The sequence below is a fragment of the Amblyomma americanum genome, chromosome 7, assembly GCF_052857255.1.
Source record: "Amblyomma americanum isolate KBUSLIRL-KWMA chromosome 7, ASM5285725v1, whole genome shotgun sequence".
Lineage (NCBI taxonomy): Eukaryota > Metazoa > Arthropoda > Arachnida > Ixodida > Ixodidae > Amblyomma > Amblyomma americanum.
The window spans coordinates 92,007,588-92,023,176 of NC_135503.1; the positions used below are offsets into that span (position 1 = coordinate 92,007,588).

Here is a 15,589-nt window from a genome sequence, read left to right on the forward strand (position 1 = left end):
TTGTTCGCAGCACGGGTGATATGTGGGAAAGCCCACTTGGAGAAATTCTCACGAGGTGAAGCCTTGCGGCGTCGGGTTGCGGTCGGTCCGCGCAATAAACGGCGCAGAAGGATGCGGATAGGACCTCTGTATTGTTTTCCTGGAATTTTTGACTCGATTACCGGCTAATTTGCCCAGTTATTGTGGTCTTGCCACGGTCGAATTTACGAAAGTATGCGCAGTATACGGTCGCTGGCGAGTATTCGGCAATTTTCGAATATTCGGAAATTCACGCATATCAAAAATATTCGATTCGTATTCGAAATTTCAAATATTCGCACACCCCTATTGATTACCCATTCCTTCTTGAGCTTTGAATCTAGGGAGAACGTACGGCATAGCAGTGCAGAGAAAATGCGATTTCTTATCCCAACATTTATCAAGAACAGACTTTTTGAACGGAAAAGAGATTATGAACGCAATTTTTTCATATATTGTAAGATTTCACTATAACAATCAATATATCCGCAGATCTCTCGTAGACAGGCTTGCATTTTTTTGCTATTGACGGTTTTGCCATCGTCAAAAGCGCCCCCCATTGGTTGTTTATGGCAGACTTGACTGCTCGATTTGAGCAATGGGAACACTACAAAAGAAAGATTTTGCTACATATCGGAATGGACCATTGCATTCAATTAGTTTCAATATGACCTTACATTTTCCAATATTAGCCGCTGCGGTGGCTTATATAGTGGTTATGGCACTCGGCTACCGACGTGAAAATACGCAGGTTCGATCCCAGCTGCGGCGGTCGAATTTCGATGGAGGCGAAATTCTAGAGGCCCGTGTGCTGTGCAATGTCGGTGCATGTTAAAGAACCCCAGGTGGTCGAAATTTCCAGAGCCCTTCACTATGGCGTCGCTTATAGTCTGAGTCGCTTTGGGACATTAAACCCCCTTAAACCAAACATTTTCCAAAACCCACATTTTTTGTCCAAGAATGTTGGACATGTTTATGCACTCAGACCATGTTGTGCGCTTTACACGCGCACATAGATATTATTTTAAACTGTTTCAGTGGCTGTGTAAAAAGGGCAACAGAAAACGCAATAATACGCTAAAAGCACTGCGCGACTGTAGAGTAGAGAATGGGAGAGGCCGCACCAAGCCGGAGTCGTTCGCCGGTGTCATCTATCGAGTGGTACCGAAGCTGGTCGCGTGGCGGCGGCGTAGTACGTGAAACTTGCAAATCCCGCGTTGGCACATCATATACTACCCAGATTTCCAGGATAACCATATTTCGTTCGTCTCCGAACGGTAGTGGCAGCGCGAAGCTCCTTCTATATGCCGTCCTCAGAGCTAACTTCGTGCCGTGTCTGCTACCGTAACCTAATCGCATGCTAGGATGTCGTAGAGGATGGTTGGTTTTTGGGGAAAGGAAATGGCGCAGTATATATCTCACATATCGGCGGACACCTGAACCGCGCCGTAAGGGAAGGGATAAAGGAGGGAGTGAAAGAAGAAAGAGGTGAGGTCGTAGAGGAAGTGTCTAAAAACATGGTCCGCCTCAAAGCCTTGACGTGGGGCGCTCATGGTGTCAATGCCACCTCAGTGCGAAATTTGCACCCGAACAAACGAGAAGCCAAAGGAATTTTTTTTTGTCGATTTGCTCCGAGCGACACAGCAGTCAGTAAAGGCCCATATATCGACGGGGCCGTGCAGCTTTTGATTGATTTGATTTATATTGCAGGGTTAAGTGCACTTGGGGCATTCTAGCAGCGAGTATGAAGCAGAGCCAAGGTGTGGGCCGAGAAAAAAAAATACTGATCGGCTATTTGTTCATTTTTTGGTGTCTGCTATAGTTTCACTTTCCTCAAGCGAGAAAAATTACAAACAGTAGTTTTTTTGGCCTGCTCCCCGGAATGTCTAGGCAAAAAAACGGCAGCCAGGCATTAAAATCTTCCCATGGAGGTCTCGATGACGCCGAATAAGGAAAAGCTTAATTATATCATTTGTAGACCGAGTGTCATCAGTGCACTGTTCAAGTGACTTCGAATGTGCACGCCCTGCTGCATTGAATGGTACAAGTGATATGCTCTTTTTAAATGACTGAAGAGCAGCAGACCACTCTTGCAGGGTCTAAAGCGCAAATTCCAGCAGCGGGCTGCACTACAACGGTGTCCTTAGTGGAGCGTTGTAACGTCTGACAAACTGTTCATTTGCACGAGTGCGTTCGCCTACTAAGGTATAGAACACCGCTGGCTAGGGCTGTTTCAGCATCAGCAAGCACACGCCTTCGGATCTGCCAAAAGGTGCCCCGCATCTACTCAGTTTTGTGCAAACACTTGCGACTAGACATTTGGAGTCTCATAAAAACTGCTTGAGAACATTCTTTCGATTGCTCGATAAACACCCATGTGCCCCAAGGTAGTCAGAGTTTCTGCCTTCGGCTCCCAAAAACACATCTCTACGATACGAGAAACACCACTGGGGATAAGCATATTAGTTTAGGCCACGTCGGGTCTTTTAATACACAGTAGCATTAAACAGGTGCTTTCGATTTTCGTCTCCACACAAATGTGGCCGTGATTCCAACCCATGAAATCATGCTCATTAAAAAAAACATTACTGTAGCTTCGAAGACATTTTAATATTTAGACAATGCAGGCCGTAAAAAATTACCGACAAAAGAGGCAAGTAAAAGTTGCTTATTACACATTCATACAACTCTTTTCATTTGACTCTCAAAACTTCGGAGCTGCTCACAGACGAGACGACTGTTCAAAAAGCCGAGCAGACAAACCCGCCCAATCTTCTCTTCTTTCTGTGTTAACCAAACTAATTTTTTCAAGCGCTATTGCATTTGAGTCTTTGCTGGTCACGTCTTTACTGGTATCGGAGTCCACTTGCACGCAGTGAGAAATTTCTCTCTTGAGCGCCGAGGAAACTGGCCCAGTCCGGGCTGGTCCCGGCCTCGGATTTTGAGTCTTTTCTAGGGCTTGGACTTGGCATCACAGCTCAAATGAGAAGGGTTGTCATGCGCACCAGTTCATTTGCAGTCTTCTTCCAGATAAATGCTCCGTAACCTTTCCCCTAGAAATGTCTCCTAATGCTAAATGTTTTGTCCAGTTATGGTGCAGGGGCTTTCCAAAGGATGCCATCTAAAGGTAAAAAAACTACTGTTAATCCGTAACACACCCAACTGTATGCACTGTGGCTAATGGTTGCGAAGTGAAGGCACTCTGTGCTGAACAAATTGTGAAAATTAGCTGTGAAGAAGACAGCAGGCCACGCCTGTATGCTGCCGTCTACTCGCATGCAATGGTATTCACCAGGAATGAGTGTCTGTCCAAGCAAGTGCTGCCTTTCGACATGTACTGGCATTCTGTCCCAGTGTACGTATGTGAACGTCAAGAAGCTCAACACAAATAAATTCACGTGAAAACAATTGTCTCATGATTAAAGCTGTCTCCTGAGAACTTCAACATTTGGAAACACACAACATAGGGTTTCATTGTGTTCAGACCCACTACATTATTTTTGTCCCAATTCTCACGTGCATGCACATGTACATATATGATAATTTATTTCAGCTGGCCTTCCTGCTATGAATTCCACCTTTTGAAGCTATTTTTCAACGAGACACCATAAGACTATAATGCAGCCATGCCTTTTTTTACAGGCAGATACAGCGTCCCAGTGCTAAAGTCTGGCTCCATCGAAGGGGCGGGTGTCTCTATTTCGAGCGCAGGTGGAGAGAGAAACAAACATGAAAACAGAGAAAGCGGCTGGCAGCATGTTTTACTCATCATTTTACACAAACGGGAGAAATCATTTACGACGAAGACCTGAAAACAAATGATGGGCTTTGTTGTGCTTGAGCATAACAAACCTGTGTGCTCATTCCCAGTGTGCTTGTTGTTTTGTAGCCGTGGAGGCGAGTGGCCAGCTCTGGACAGACTCATGGTGTGAGGATACGGATTTCCCTTTTTCTTCCAGCCTTTGTATACTGCTGACGGCTTGTATTTCTCAGAAAACATTTCAGAAAACACGTACTACAAACCACAGTTGAATTTTCTAAACGATAAATAAATGTTTCGAACTCCACTGACAAGAATAAAAAATGGTTACCTACTTCGGGTTTATACAGTCCCCACATTTTAGCATGGGGTTTCTCAGATCCCTTGTCAATACTGGTAGGAGGCGTGAGACATCCCTGACTTCAAGCTCTGAGCATCGCACAAAGTGTGACAGAAAATCGTGGGCCAGTTGCTATGTGCACATATGACATGCTAGATATATGATGCAAGAGTGTATTTTTCTGGGGCTAAGCTTCCTATACGAAGCCTGCCCCATAAATGGAACACTAAATAGGCCAGTACAGAGGCCATTATAGCCCAGACTGAATGCTGCTGCCAGCTCAGGTGATTGAGCTTTAGAGCATTTCTGCAGAAACAGGCTGGTATTCACAAAGGCAGAATACAAAGCAAGCTTCTGACAGGACTACCAGAAGACATGGGTGTTCTGCTGTTACACCTGCTCACTTGCAAGTCCCTCCTTCGTGCAAGAAAATATCTCATAGCTGGTGAAGACCTCTAGAAATTGCAAACAGCACTAGCAGAGAGAATGCACTTTACTTCGACTATTAAAAAGAATCAGAGATGAGGCACAAGAAACTTCCAGAGTTGCCAACAGATCCGCTTGCCTCCACACGCTGGCTCAGATGTTGATGACACGACTCAACTTCTGTATCCTGTTCAACAGAATGTCTCCTTGCTTTATGCAAGCCTGAAAAAATAAAATCAAAGAACGTCAACATTCGTTGCCCTATTGCGGCATTCCTCTAAAATGCTAGCTTTGTGTGCCGTTAAAATTAACGACTAGCCGAAGCCTGCAACATAGCTACAGGTGAGTTAAGCAGTCGGTCATTTTTTTTCTTAAATTACAAATGACACCTTATAGAGAAGAAAAAGACTGAAGCCTCACAACAGGACCTCTAAACTGTTTTTCTTGTATTAAAAGTGCAGTGGTCTTTGAATACTAACTGCATTCCCCTATTTAACAAGCAGAACCTGACTCATACATTCCCCATCATACAATTTCCAGGTTCAAATGTTACAAACAATGATCAATAAATTTATCCCACAAAGTTACACTGTCTTTTAGACTCCATATTTTTTTTTTTCCATTCACAAACTCTTCTGGCTATATTTTCTGAACTAATATAATTCCCCGACGAGCACATTCACAAAAATTCATCAAATCTTGTTCATATGGTACGCTCAGCAAGCAAAAAAACCTATTCTTAAACAAGAAAATGTGACAGCACTTGGAAGTTGGCCCATCCCAAGTACTCCAAGGGACTCTCCAAATTTTTGAACTGGGCCCACCCCAGAAAATGGATTACAGTGGATTAATGGGTGGTTAAGGTTGATTAGTGAGTTGGGTTAATACAATAACATATGACAATCCAACGAGGTGTACCCAAACATTCCAGTCCTCAGATTTTCAAATTTGGCAGTGCTGATGATGTCACAACCCTCTCAGCCAATTGAGGAATTTGGTTGCGAAGAAACCCAGTGGTTTTTGCAAGACGACAACCTCAATGCTATTCCATTCAAAGGTATTCACATCCAATGATGTCAAGAATGGGGGCACGAGGCATGAGCAGTCTGCCACGAGGTCAGCTTCTCCGCGGTGCACACGTGCTAGTGTTTATTATAAAGCATTAGAAAAATGATGACAGTGGCAAGAAAGGGATGCTGGGTACTTTCGTCCTTGCCAATGCCAGACTGAACACACTGTGTAGTTTCTTAAAGGGGCTGCGAAACACCGCTTGAACTGATGCCAGTTACACTTCAGATGGATTCTTTATGTCAAACAGATGCTGACTCAAAAAGAATTACAAGAATCGATGCTTAAGAATGGGAGTTATTCAATGAGGAAATTTCAAAATACAAGCAAACAAAATGATGCCCTCAACTTGATTTTCGCGCAGCTTCCCATTCCCATTTCACTCTCCCAATGACGACACGCAGGGCGACCAATCAAAACAGCCCATCTTAGCACGTGCCGGAAGTTTGCACTCCATGGTTGCCTGTTCTCTGTAACTCGTTCATGCCAAGGCTGGCAGCCCCGTTTGCATGATTACAACAACCATGTGAACGCTCAGCTGACCCAGCGATGCTTCACCGTCACATCGACGGCGCAGAAGGGAACACTGATCAGTGATGTTCCGTTACTTATGGATCCGAACTTGAGCACAAGATACTGTGACAGTGTGACAGCCTGCGCAAAATATCAGACACATTTAGCATAGTGCGTACAGCTACTGCTTATCGCCAACCATCGCTCGTCCCTCCTAGCGCGCTGGTTGGTCATGCCGAGCAAGGACCGCGCGCTGTTGACAGGAACGTGGCGCCACCTGGTGCCGCTGCCCGGTGATCCTCCACAAACTGACGATGTGCACTGCCTGCTAAATGTGAAACGAACACATCCCTCCTTGGGACCGAAACGAATGCTTATAGAGTGCAATGGCTCGATCGGATCGATTCCGCAAAGCCGCTCTCAGATACATAGAGAGTAGCCATAAGCGTTTAGTGCTAGGTCGTAGGATGTTTACAGAGAGGCGCAAAGTCCTTCGATGCAAAAAGTAGCCAGTGCCTCTGGTGGCGTGTTTTTGTTTTACTTGATTTACAGTGCTTTTATCTAGGGCAAACAAGCTGGTTTTGTTAAAGTAATATAAAACACAAAAACTTGACAACACGTATCTCTAGTTATTAATAATAATAATTGGTGGAAAGGGTATCTGTCTCATATATCTATTCTAGGACACCTGTAAGGGAAGGGATAAAGGAGGGAGTGAAAGAAGATAGAGAGAAAGAGGTGCTGTAGTGGAGGGCTCCAGAATAATTTTGACCACCTGGGGATCTTTAACGTGCAGTGCACTGACATCCCACAGCACACAGGCGCCTTAGCGTTTTTCCTCCATAAAAACGCAGCCGCCGCAGTCGGGATCGAACCTGGGAACTCCGGATCAGTAGTCGAGCGCCCTAACCACTGAGCCACCGCGACGGGTCTAGTTATTAACCCAATTTGCAGTATATTTACTCTTTGTGCAATCGTAAAGCTCGCCCTCTGTGATGTCATATCCGCTGCTAAAAACCACCACTGTATGGTGACACCATCAGCGCCACGAATTCGTTTTTGCGAGCTAATTAAAATATTAAAAACGCAGTATACGCGGTACGACTGATGCTAATAGCATCATTTTAACTCATTCTATGCAACGAACAGGTAAAACAATGCACTGAAAATGTGTTTCGGAGCCCCTTTAAGCACTAAGGACCATGCAAATGCGCACAGAAGTCCAGAGATCACAGAAAAGTCCTTCACACCATGTGCCAACAAGTGATTATCAGCCTTTTTAGGAATGGAAGGTGAACAAATGGCTTTGTACTTCATTCTTGAGTCAGCCCTCAAGATAATTAAGTGATTTTGGATAACAGCAGAATCTTAGTGATACGAATCTCATGGTGTTGCGAAAAATTCTCATCATCCGAAATTTTGTATCATCCAAAGAAACAATATTCGTATGCAGAAGCATAAAAAATACGTTCACACAGATCTGTGTACGGCTGATGGGATTTATTCACTGATGTGCGGCCACAGGTCGCTACTTACGGTGCATACCGCGCGACTAGCGATCGCTACTTTGGCGATGTGCGGGCCGCGCACCACTGCTCACTGCTCGTGGTGCGTACCGCGCGATTAGCGACCGCGACTTTGGTGATGTGCAGGCAATGCCTAGTGCTAGAGGTGCGGTCGTGGCTCGCATATTCGTATCATCCGTAGAGGTGAGGGAGGCAGTTCAGAACATCCGAAATTCTGCACATTGTACACAATGCACTCTTGCTGGGGAATTTCATGAATTTGTATCATCCTGAAATTCGTATCAACCGTGTTCGTCAAGCTTGCAGCGTATGTCACCGAAATACGTGATCGGTCCCTTCCAGTGACATGCGAAATGATCACGCAACAAGGCCGGGTCTTTGCTGCGGAAGCTGGAATACTCCGAACAGACTTCAAAGCCAGCAGGGCTTGGGCTTCAAAATTTATGAAGAGGGCTGGCTTCTCTCTTCGTCGGCGTACTAGTGTATGCCAGAAGCTGCCTGCTGCTTACGAGGAGAAAGTTCTCGCCTTCCATAGGCACTACCTCAAGCTCCGCGACTCGCGGCGATACCTGCTCGGCCAAATCGGCAATGCGGACCAGAGTCCCGTCTACTTTGACATGACGAGCAACACAACAGTGAGCGTGAGGGGAGCTCGCGAGGTTAAGCTTCTCACGACAGGAAACGAGAAACCTCAGTTCACTGTTATGCTATCATGCTTGGCAGATGGCACAAAGCTCCGACCGTATATCGTCTTCAAAAGAAAACTATGCCAAAGGAAATGTTCCCGAAAGGTGTGAATGTGCGAGTGAACAAAAAAGGCTTTATGACGGACAACTTAGTTATTGATTGGTACCGTTGGGTGTGGCTTTTGAGGCCAGGGGCATTCCTCAAAAATCGCAATCCGAACCTCCTCATGCTGGACTCATTTCGCGGCCACCTTACCACGAAAGTGAAGGCAGAGCTCCGAAAAGAAGATACAGATATGCTGGTGATTCCCGGCGGTCTGACGGGGCAGTTGCAGCCGCTAGACGTTGGCATTAACAAGCCATTCAAGGACTTGCTCCGGCGTGAGTACAACGAGTGGCTGGCGGCAGAAGGGCGGGAACTTACGCCAACGGGGCACGTGAAGAGAGCCTCCCTGGCGGCTGTGTGCGGGTGGGTGATTTCCGCTTGGGCGGCCGTTCCACGCGATGTCGTGGTGCGGTCATTTAGGAAGTGCGGTCTTTTCATGGAGGACGATGTGCTGTGGGATCGCAGCGGCGGCGGCGACGACGACGACGGCAGCAGTACCACTGAAGATGACTCAAGTGAGGATGAATAGCCCATCTATGCAATAAATTTTCGTTTTTGAAGCGCTCCACTGGTGTTTTTTTCCGGACATGCGATTGGGGTGTCGACTTACATTCGCGTCAACTTTTTTTTTCTTTCGGACATGCGATTTGGGGGGGTCGACTTACAATCGTGTAAATACGGTACTCAACTGGGAAAGCTGGAGCGGCTTCATCGTTACAGTTCAGCGCAGACACAGATAAAGAAAGTGCACACGAGCGCCTTCGTTTCTTTCATCTATGTCTAACAACGAAGTTTATTCAATACGACCATTTGTGTAGCTCACAAGTATGCATAGCTCACAGAGTGCATGGAAACATTTCTCGATATCACCACTTATATCTAGAAGAGGGCAAGTACGGGCTGGTTGGTACATTTTTGAAGAAGTGGATAAAACAGCGCAACGGAAGGCGAGACAAGAGAAGAGTTTGTCCTTCTCTTGCGTCGTCTTCCGTTGCGCTGTTTTATCCACTTCTTCAAAAATGTACCAACCAGTCCGTATTTGCCCTTTTCTGGAATTCATTTCTTTTACATCGGGCACTTTCCTATCCTCGTCAAGCCTCTGCTCCTCTGTATACCGTAAAAACCCGCGTATAATACGAACCCGAATATAATACGAGGTGAAATTTTAGACGCGAAATAGAAAAAAAAAAAATGTATCCGCGTATAATACGAGTGAGGTAAACCAGGTAAGCACGAAGAAAGGCATTTATTGCAATCGGACACCGCACTTCAATCGCTCTCATCCTCAACAGCGCTTTCTTCGGAGATTTCTTTGTCGGACAAATCTTCCCACAGGCACTCATCTTCTGTGCCATCGAGGGCGTTTGATATTCCACACTTTTTGAAAGACCGACGCACAAGGTCCGCAGGAATGCTCGCCCACGCGTCCACAATCCACTTGCACAGCGTGGCTGGCGATGCCCGCTTCAGCCGCCTAGTCGGCGTCACTGCAGGCTCACCTGAGCGCATCCACTCAGCGTAGCACCGCTTGACCGCGTCCTTGAAAGGCTTGTTTACGCAAACGTCAAGTGGCTGCAGCTGGGAAGTCATTCCGCCTGGGATGACGACAAGTTCAGTGCCGCAATCGCGTAACACTCTCTTGACCGAGTCGGCCAAATGGCAGCGAAACGCGTCCAGCACGAGGATCGACGGGAAGGACAATAGTGCACAGGGCCGCCTACACCACACGGACTTCACCCAGTCAAGGACAAGACCCTCGTTCATCCAACCTTTCTCGTGGCATCTCACGATAACATTCTTTGGCAGCTCCTCACCTTTTGGCATTGTTTTGCGTTTGAACACGACATAGGGTGGGAGCTTGTGGCCGTCTGCTGTGCACGATAGCATGACCGTAACCCGAGTCTTCTCGTTGCCGGTAGACTGGACGCAAACTTGTTTGGAACCCTTCTCGTGCACTGTGAGGGGTGATGGCATGTCCAGATAAACTGGCGTTTGGTCAGCGTTGCCTATTTGCCCTAGCTGAAAGCTCTTGGACTTCCGTAAAGAAATAATGTGGCGCTGAAAAGCCACCAGCAGCTCTTCAAACGATTCGGGCAGTTTTTGGGAAATCGACGTTCGCCGCCGTAACGAAAACCCAGCACGGCACATGTACCGGTATATCCAGTGCTTGCTCGCTTTGAAGGCGGTGCTTGGAATACCTTTTTCTCTAGCAAGCTCCCTAGCTTTTACAGTCAAACCTGGATATAACGAAATTGAAAAAAGTTCGCAATTTTTCGTTATATCCAGGTTTTCGTTACATGCAGTTTTGGGTTAAGACTGGTAAGGATTATGCCAAAACGAAATAAAAATTCGACAGATATCAATTCAAGTGAACTCGCCATTCAAAGAATTTATTTAATAGAGAAAAACTGCGTAATTTTTGCTTGCTGTTTTTGCCCGATCGAAGCCACTACTCGGCGCTCCAAGGAAACTAAGGCATCCATGGCTGCTTCATCGTCCTGCGAGCCGACGAAATGGCGCAGAACGTCCACTGCGTCCATCAGTTCCCTCGCGGTGGGAACAGCACAAAACGTATCAGGCTCTGACGAACCGTCACCTTCAAGGCTATCTTTAACGGTTTCGACAAGTGCCGCATCAGTCATCTCTTCCGTAGCCACGGCGCCGTTGTCCACGAACAAAAAGTTGCACAGCTCGACACCGTCGGGCACCCCACCGTTCATGCGTAGTTCATCCCACGCTTCTGCGACCTCGGGTGGGCTTGAAGGTTCGTCTTCAGTGACTGTAGCTTAAATGGCCTTATTTACCTGAGCCTTGGCGAAGCAATTGGTGATCACTTGTGATCTGACCTCTTGCCACGACGCAGCAAGCATTTCGATTGCTTGGTAGATATCCACTTTTGTTGGCCATTCAAGGCGGATGTCCAGGAGCATCTTCTGTATCAATCGACGCCGGTAACAGCATTTAAAGCTGTTAATAACCCATTTGTCTAAGGGCTGTACCAGAGAAGTGCAGTTAGGTGGCAAATGCTGCAGCTCGACCTTAGAAAGCTGTAGGCCTTCCACATGGTGCGCGGAGCAGTTGTCAAGCAGCAAACAAATGCTGCGAACTTGTCGCTTGACATCTTGGTTGAGCTCCTTCAGCCAGTCGTAAAAAATTGCCCGCGACATCCAAGCTTTGGAGTTTGCCACATATTTTACTGGCATCCGCCCAGTTCCTTTAAAACATCCGGATCGGGCATTGCGGAAAATAACAAACAGGATTCGCTTGTCGCTGGCATCAGTGTTGGCGCAAAGCAAAACCGTCACGCGGAGTTTAATTTGCTTTCCACCGCGGCAGTCTTCTCCTTTCAGTGAGAACGTGCGGCTCGGTAACATTTAAAAAAACAGGGCCGTCTCATCAGCATTATAAATGTCGGCAGCTTCATAGTGGCTGAAAATGCCGGGAAGCTTCTTGGCCACCCACGAGGCAGCAGCATCGCTGTCTGCGGAGGCAGACTCGCCAGATACCACTTTTCCGACGACACCGTGCCGGCTTTTGGTTTGGTTTATGGGGGTTTAACGTCCCAAAGCGACTCAGGCTATGAGAGACGCCGTAGTGAAGGGCTCCGGAAATTTCGACCACCTGGGGTTCTTTAACGTGCACTGACATCGCACAGTACACGGGCCTCTAGAATTTCGCCTCCATCGAAATTCGACCGCCGCGGCCGGGATCGAACCCGCGTCTTTCGGGCCAGTAGCCGAGCGCCGTAACCACTCAGCCACCGCGGCGGCGCTACCGTGCCGGCTTTTAAATCCTTGTAGCCAGCTGTTACTCGCTTTGAAGTCGTCGTGGCCCAGGATACAAGCAAAATCTATGGCTTTCTGCTGCAAAATCGCGCCACTTATGGGCACGTTTTGTGCTCGTCTGTCCAAAAACCATGCAAACACGGCGTTGTCCACATCAGCATACGTCGACGTCTTCAGTCTTTTCTTCTGGGCGCTTGTGCCCGACTCCATCGCACTGCGGATGCTTTGTTCTGCAGCAAGAATGGTTGACAGGGAGCTGGCTGGTATATTGAAGCGGGCAGCGACATCCTTCTTTTTTTCGCCGGCGGTAACCGCATTCAAAATCGAGAGCTTATCTTCAAGCAACAAAACTTTGCGTTTCCTCACAGCAGAACTCATCGTAACGAACCGACACCGTAAACACACACCAACACACACACGTCAACACGCTGACGAAGAAGGCTTACCATAACTGCGCCGCAACACCACGAAAAATTTGTCATAGTAGTGCCACCTAGTGTCAAGCTACAAAATGAAAGCTTAAAAGTTGCTACGCTTGCCACGGAGCGGCAATAGCGGCGCTCAACATCATCATCATCACTGAGGTCTGCTTGTTTGCTGCGATTGCAAGCGTTCTGCTCGCGGTCTACTTTACCTTTTAATATAAAAACTTACTTAAACAATATTCATTAAAGTTGCGCACTGCCCGGTCAAATTTCGGGCAAAACATTACAAGATACAGCTCGATGATCAGAGCCACGGATTCGTTACATCAAGGTCAACTGCCGCAACGAGTTCGTTACATGGAGGTCGCCTATACATGGGCTTCAATGGGGGATGTGCTGGGGAATTGAAAAATTTCGTAAAATCCAGGAATTCGTTACATAGAGGTTCGTTACATAGAGGTTCAACTGTACCTGCATGAGCTCCACGCTCACAGGTAGATGTGCGGCTCGCTGTTCTCTTACGAACTCCGTCAGGGCCAGTTCAATTTCTGGGTATGACCCATTCTTCGGGCCGCGAAAGCTTCTTCGCGTTCCGCTGCAGGCGAAAAGTGCTTCCTTTTGTCGCCGCCATCCGCGGATGCTTCCCTCGGTGACGCCGAACTGCCTCCCGGCCGCACTGTTGCCGATGTTCTCGGCAACTAAAATAGCCTTTCTCTTGAAAGCAGCCGAGTACTGTTTTCGTGGCCCTGACATCGTGCTCCTCCACGGCAGAAAAAAAGAACCTTCCCTTCGCGAAGCGTGGTTTATGCGTCGGCGCGTAAGCTGTCAGGAAGGCCACGCTAGCCCTAGCCACGCCGTCACGGGTAACAAAGCCAAGCCGTAGCCACAAATCAATAACAAAGCCAAGCCGTAGCCACGCGGCAATAACGAAACCAAAACTTCGAGCAAAACTGAAATTTTTGTTCGGATCCGCAAATAATACGAGGCGGAAATTTGAGGTGCTAATAATAGGAAAAAAACCTCGTACTATACGCGGGTTTTTACGGTATGTGTCAACCTTTTGGCCGCGACCACATGCCAGGCTCGTCTCCTCACGTTTTCAATCAAGAACTCCTATCTGCCTCCTGATGTTCTCAGCCAGCACTGGTGTTTGTCCTTCTCTTGTTTCGTCTTCTGTTGCACTGTTTTATCCAGTTCTCCATTTATATCTGTTTGCATTCAGTGATATTTACGCCTTCACATAAAAAAAGGCATCCAAAGTAGGCTTCCATTTGTGGAATTCATATTAGAGTAACAGTTTTGGCATGAAAATTGTAAATAAATATCAGATCACACACACATACACGTACACACGCACTCACATGCACACACAAAGAACCTGCTGCAATGATGTGCTTCCTATATTTTGCAATGAGTAAATGGATGCAGCTAGCCTAACCATGACGACACAATCAAGGCACACCTAATGACCCTGGTAATACAAGCTGCTCACCTGGTATTGGTAGTTTTTACTGTCAGGCCGGTTGGTCTCGACCACCTCGCCCACCTTGTCAATCTTGCAATGCAGCCGCCCAGCCGCTATGAACCGTGCCAGCTCCCTGTGAGCAAGCAGTTACAAAGGCATCAATTGAATCCATATCACTGATCATGAGCGATGCTAGGCTATATAGCTGGTATGCCAATAAGGTATACTACAAAATCTTGGCAAGTAGTAGTTGTAGGTAACTTTATTTTCCGACAGATAAAGGACTGGCTTACGTCCCTTCAAGAGTGGAACGTGACAGCATTAGAAGCAACACTGCTGCTACATGTTTCTTTGTCTGAGTCAGTTCTTTCACCAGATACACAATGCAGTCACTGTCATTGTATCTTTATTAGGGACACACATAACCATGCGCCGAGTATATATACGTCTAGTTCCTCTTCGTAAGTCTCGCCTGTGTCTTCGTGCACGTTCGTTGCTGGCCCAGATGCCATCGACACCTTCCACCCAACCTGTTTGTATCGCTCTTTCCCGGTTTCTCAGGAAAGGAAGACACTAGTGCTGTGGTCACGTGACCTCGTGCTGTCATCGCCCTCGTGACCATTAGCGACTATTGTAACTAATGCAGGATGCGAAATCGAGTGCTACGGTGGGTAGGTTGTGACGACATAACAAGGCCAGATGACCTTGTGGAGTCGTCACCTTCTTGAGCAATCAGTGACTTCTGTGACTAACAGATGCGAAATCTCATGATGTGAAGTCTAATGCTATTGCATTAAAACAAAATGAAAAAGGCATACCGAACATATACTCCAGAACCTGCTTTGTATAGATTTTCACAATTATGAGCACATGGTGATAACAGCCCACAAACACAGATCTGTCACGCAAAATCTACTCTAGGTTTTGGATGTGCTGCTTTGTGCCATTCCCCAGTGCTATATTTCCATCTTCAATGCTCCTCAATAACACATATGAGATGCTTTTACTTCAGTCAGTAAGAACTCCTGGGATAGTTGGTGCACTTCAGTGCCTGGTTTCGACTGTGAGTAGAAAGATGAGGACGAAGTGAAGAACCCACGCCCCACGTGCTTGCGGAAAGTTCCAACTTTATTTCATAAAGTCAGGCTTTAGGAAATAAAGTTGGAAGTCAGCGCTAGTCCACACGGTATGTGTTCCATACTTTGTCTCTGTCGTGTAACACGAAGTTTGCTGATGCAACCACAGCACATTCTAAGACACATCTTAAGACTTGATGATGAAAATATATAAAGCTGCTTTCACAGCCAGGAAAGAAAACCTCAGCTTACCTTTCTGGCGAAAGAACAATCCTCACAATGAAAAGAAAACGAAGAACAACAATGTGCCATGTGTGACTACTACCATTAACTTCTTCAGTTTTCTAGCGTCGCTGTCTGGAACATTTACTGAGAAAGAATGCTTCTTCCCATTT

At 46.8% G+C, this 15,589-nt stretch overlaps 1 protein-coding gene across 1 annotated transcript in view; it reads right to left on the bottom strand.

The window, feature by feature from the left end:
• Positions 1–4,593: 4,593 nt before the first annotated feature.
• Positions 4,594–15,589, bottom strand: part of Rpn7 (regulatory particle non-ATPase 7) — a 29,570-nt gene continuing 18,574 nt past the window's right edge. Inside the window, exons 7-8 of the mRNA XM_077632662.1 lie at positions 14,146–14,251; positions 4,594–4,766 (exon numbers count right to left, since the gene is read on the bottom strand). Of these exons, the coding sequence (XP_077488788.1) occupies positions 4,698–4,766; positions 14,146–14,251 (175 nt within the window). The 3' untranslated portion in view covers positions 4,594–4,697. The remainder of the gene's footprint in view (positions 4,767–14,145; positions 14,252–15,589) is intronic.